Source organism: Anneissia japonica, unplaced genomic scaffold, assembly GCF_011630105.1.
Source record: "Anneissia japonica isolate Jap-2015-1 unplaced genomic scaffold, ASM1163010v1 scaffold212_len457575_cov179, whole genome shotgun sequence".
Classification (NCBI taxonomy): Eukaryota; Metazoa; Echinodermata; class Crinoidea; order Comatulida; family Comatulidae; genus Anneissia; species Anneissia japonica.
This window is the reverse complement of record NW_022758217.1, coordinates 447,292-452,340: the sequence shown is the minus strand read 5'-3', so window position 1 is coordinate 452,340 and position 5,049 is coordinate 447,292. Positions and strand designations below refer to the sequence as shown.

Below are 5,049 nucleotides of genomic sequence, written 5' to 3'. Positions count from 1 at the left end.
CCATTTTATCCTCCGTAGTACTTTCAACTACGTACCAAATTATACTGTTCGGTGGACAGACACAAGCGTAGGTAAATTTGAAATTATGCTATTTAAAAAACAAAGGTCCATACCTATAATTTATTCAAACTTACTTGAAACCGAACATGATTACGAGTGATATGATTAGAGAAGCACTGGATATTGCAATTCCAACGTTCGTAAGCTGGGGCAAAATCTTGTTGTCATTTATCTATAAAATATTAAAATCATACTTAAATTTATATGAAAAATACGAGTAAGAAGACGCAAAGCTGTCATTAGAGAACTTTCGATTGTGCGTGACCGTCCTGCGTTCACTGCACTACGTAGATTAAGCCACACACTGCGTCCTAGAATTGACCTTTCCAGGGTGTCAATCAAACTTAACTGACCAATCAGAACAAGGTTAGGAATACGCTCGTCTCAAACAAACACACGTGTTGTCTCACAAGAGCACGTGTTTGCGTATGTTTTAACACTTTTGTTTTGTGAGAACTTAAGCAAAAATATCTAAGGGCCGGGGCTTAGCAGAAAGGTCCATTCAAGCGAGTAGAACTGAACTTTGTCGCATGCGCAGTGAAATGTATATGACGCCATTACGTTCTATACTTTACAGTCGTCACAAAATCTAAAGCTCTGTGATATCTGAATGTGATTTTTTTTTCATTGTGTAAGCATTCATTCTTACTTGTTCTGGTTTCATCAAAATGACAAATGATGTCAAGTGAGTGCATTTACACGTCACGCCGCTTTTGAAGTAATCGTCATATACCGTTTTACAGCCTTTTGTTGACCACTCGCTTTAAAAAGCAAAAGTAAACAGTTTTTGAATAAAATAATACGTTAATAATATATGTTAGACTTATAGCGCTTAATGCCAACAAGGCCTCCAAGGGCTTCACAATTACCCTCAGTCAAGCACATGGAACATGGAATTCAGCTTCCTGAAGATAATTCCATAATGTTGCAGCCGTAATCAGCGCATTTTGTGTTCGAGCCTACCAGGTACCCACTTGTACTCCTGGGTGAAGAGAGGCACTTCAGTATTAAAACACAGGCCTATAAGAGTAAGCCTACTTTTTAAATTTTTTTTCTAAATTATTTCCTATAGATGCTAACACATATATTGACATTAAAGTATATATATATCTTTTTGAAAAGAAAATAATTAAAACAGAATATTAACTTCCACCGGGATTCAAACCTGAGATTTGTTCCTTACGAAGCGGACGCCATAGCCAGCTTTCTAACAAACGCACACACACAAACACACAAAAAAATAATGAAAATTTAACAACAATAATAATAATAAAAATAATAATTATTATTATAATTACTTACGCTGATTTGAAGTCATCATCATCCTCTGTATAATGACACTGTGGTACTAGATTCTGATTCACATTCGTACTATTTTCCTTATTTGTCTTCTTGAATATTTGGTTAGAAGAAATTGTTGTTAAATCAGCTGAACAAATATCACGAATACAAAATGCTTATATATATTTATATATATAGGCCTATATATATATATATAAACATGTTATTTCTTTTCTGCCTACTTATTTTATATATATACTCTATAATAAGTATATATAAATATATATATATATTCATATATATATATATACAATTATATATATATATATATATATATATAATTAAAAGGCAAAATACTGAAAAACAACAATGCTGTGGGAAACGATGGCTGGATCTCAGTAGAGATACAAAAATGATAAGCAACAGCTAAAAAGTAAACGTAAGTAAACAGCCAGAAATAGAACCAGAGCTTTCGGACAACACTAGTCCCTGTCTCTTATACACATCTAGATGTGTATAAGAGACAGCCTTTGACCTATTGTAGGGTCATTTTATGTCAAATAAACCAGATTAAAAAAAAAATGCCTGTATGACCGTCTCAGATTTTGATGAAACTCCATAAAAATGATCCACTATAGGAAAAACCAACAAAAAAGCTAGCCCAATAGGCTGGGTGAGATTAGAATAAACAGCCTAAACAAGTAAACAGGAAGGCCAAAAATAAACTTTAGAGGCAAGCCTCAATAAATAGGCCAAATGATTTATCCAGAATAAATTGAAATGCCATTGGTTTAGTTTAGTGTACTGGGAGAACGTTCCTAATATTGAGTCCAAATGGTGTGGTTGTTTTAAGATGGAAACTAAGAATAAAGACGCACGTCGTGTGGGCTATAAACTTGTTAATAATCGAACCTTAAAGGATACATTTTACGTGAAAATTTTGCTATGCATAATCACATTGACTAATTATGTTTCGCAGTGTCTTGCTACTATGATAGCGCACAAACATAATAAGAGCCTAGTTGCCATATATTCGCTTGCCACTAAGCCTAATCAGTGCGCTAATTATTGCTTGCTAAGGCCCTACTCTACATAACCTCAATGTATTCCAACCGCAAAAATTTGAAGCTTTGCTTTCATTCGCCCAGGAAATTGGAATGAAATGGCACGCATTTGAATGTTTGACAAGTCCAAATTCGAAAATTGGGGGTGCACAATTATTTTTTCAATTGAAACAAAAATTGCGCGATGTATGACGCTGCTCCAGCCAATCTTGGCACAATGGTGCTCCTGCGCACGCGTGTATGCGGCCATTTTTGAGGCAATGCTTTCTGGCGTTTGTCTTTTGCTAGCACTGACGCAATTTTGTTGGTAAAGCTTCTAAATCTCACGTGGATCAGAATACATTGAAGTTAGCATTAGTAGATAGTATGCAGGTATAGTGGCACAATAGAATATTACGTCATCATAATTCATAATTATTTATTAATAATTTTAATAATTTTATTTTGTACATAATGGGTTGAAGCATATGAAGGGAGTATATGAGGGTTTATTAAAATATTAAAAACAAAAAGTGGTATTAATTAATTGGCGATGTGTAGCGTGACGTGTTAGGTTTGTCATGTTCCCTTAAAATTTATAGTCCACTATTGTGTGCTCTTTAGAAATTGGTTACAATGAGAGTGAAAATTGAGACAATAGGGAGATTAGTCTGCCAGTGCTGGATTTACAGTCACAAAAGAATCTTCTTCCCCATTAAATTAATGAGGGTATTGAATTTGAAAACAAAAGGGTTAGGTTAGGGGATTATCGGTGACAGATTAGTGACTGTAAATTTGGTGACTATAGTTTGAATTGCCCGGGTGAATTAGATTTGGTGACGTAGAGCGGAATGGACGATTTCTATTGGCTTATGTAAAGAACGGTTTCTATTGGTTCAGACGTATCAGTGACCGCTGGTGTCTCTATGGTTTGAATTACCCGCTTCTAACTTCATGTCATGTGTCATGCCTTTATTCCTGTAGTGTATAAATTTAGAAGAAATTTGGGTGAATGAGATTTGGTGACGTAGCGCGGAATGGACGATTTCTATTGGCTTATGTAAAGAACGGTTTCTATTGGTTCAGACGTATCAGTGACCGCTGGTGTCTCTATGGTTTGAATTACCCGCTTCTAACTTCATGTCATGTGTCATGCCTTTATTCCTGTAGTGTATAAATTTAGAAGAAATGGTAAGAACACAAAATTAGTTTCAACTACATACAATTTAGTGTTTACTTTACGAATAACTATCCACGAAGATCGTGTTCAAAGTTAAAACATAATTTTGATTTTAGAGGGAAAAACATGAAGATGGAAACTGAACGAATTGCACGAGAAATAAATTCAGCGTTTGTGGCATATAAACTAGGCAATGACATGAAATTTATAGAGGATATGAACAGTAATTTTCTAAAATATTGCGAAAAGATGTATGAAATGCACAATGAACATCTTTATAAATTAACTAGAGAAGTTTTGCTTGATTCAAATGAGAATATCGAGACATTTTAACAGAAATGTTTAGCGATAATATCATAAACTGGGGCCGTATAATTATGGTTTTTGTGTTTGGAGCGAGGTTAGCTGTTTTATGTAAAGATAGAAATAGAACTGATTTGATTGATCAAGTAATTCAGAATGTAGACAAATACGTGAAGACGGAATTTTTGGAATGGATTAATATCCAAGGAGGTTGGGTAAGTCACTTTTTTTTTGTATTTACAATCAATGATAAAACACATTTAATTCGTGTCTATATACAGTATTATCATCAATCATTACTTAAAAAATTGAATATGTTTCCAACTCTATAGGCCTATATGTACATTTTTTTTTTCAGAACAATTTCGATCAATCGTATACTCAACACAAAACGATAGCAGAAATTCCTCTAATGAACGTTTCGTCATGGATAGCGTTAAACCTAATAGCAACTTTGTATCTATACAACACATTCTGTTAAGGATGATGTGTGTGAATTATGTGTATTTCGACACACACTTATCCAGGATGTTTCTTTTGCCAGCCGTCAATTGGTGTATAAAATACCTACGGAACTTTGCTGGTGAATTTTTTCAATAAAGGTGAATCTGGTTCAGAGTCAGAAGAAAATGGCAATGGGAAAACTACACAGAAATATATTTCGATGTTCTTGTAGGACTAGAGCGAACTAGGTAATCTGGAATACTGGTATTTGTTTTCATGCAAAATTTGATCAAATCAAATAACGTTACCTTTTATTCTACAGTGGGAAACGTTATGCCAGTAATCGAGCATCTCAACGCGAGATATTGAAGGAATTCCCGGAAGAGCGTTTGATAAACGAACACTTAATACATGAATTTATAAATTATATGATGATCTGTATAATTATTAGTTTGAAACAAAATAAATGAAAAGCATTCTTGCTTATTGTTGAGACATATATATGACTCTTTCTTTTTTGAATTTACATCGTGTACCTTTAGTCGAGCAATAAATTATAGGTAGGTCTATACTACGACCCCAAAATCCTGGTAGTTTCGGAGGGGGTAGAATCAGATCTTAAAATGGTTACAATAGTGATGGCGAAGATGATGGTGTTGATGATGAGAATGATGATGATGATGATGATGATGTTTAAAAAGACGATATACAATACTATTTGATTGTTTGATATTATTG

At 34.0% G+C, this 5,049-nt stretch overlaps 1 protein-coding gene across 1 annotated transcript in view; it reads right to left on the bottom strand.

Annotated features, from left to right (window-relative positions):
* Positions 1–222, bottom strand: part of LOC117125210 (adhesion G protein-coupled receptor L4-like) — a 6,155-nt gene extending 5,933 nt beyond the window's left edge. The window contains exon 1 of the mRNA XM_033271656.1: positions 135–222. Coding sequence (XP_033127547.1) covers positions 135–148 — 14 coding nt within the window. The 5' untranslated portion in view covers positions 149–222. The remainder of the gene's footprint in view (positions 1–134) is intronic.
* Positions 223–5,049: the final 4,827 nt, after the last annotated feature.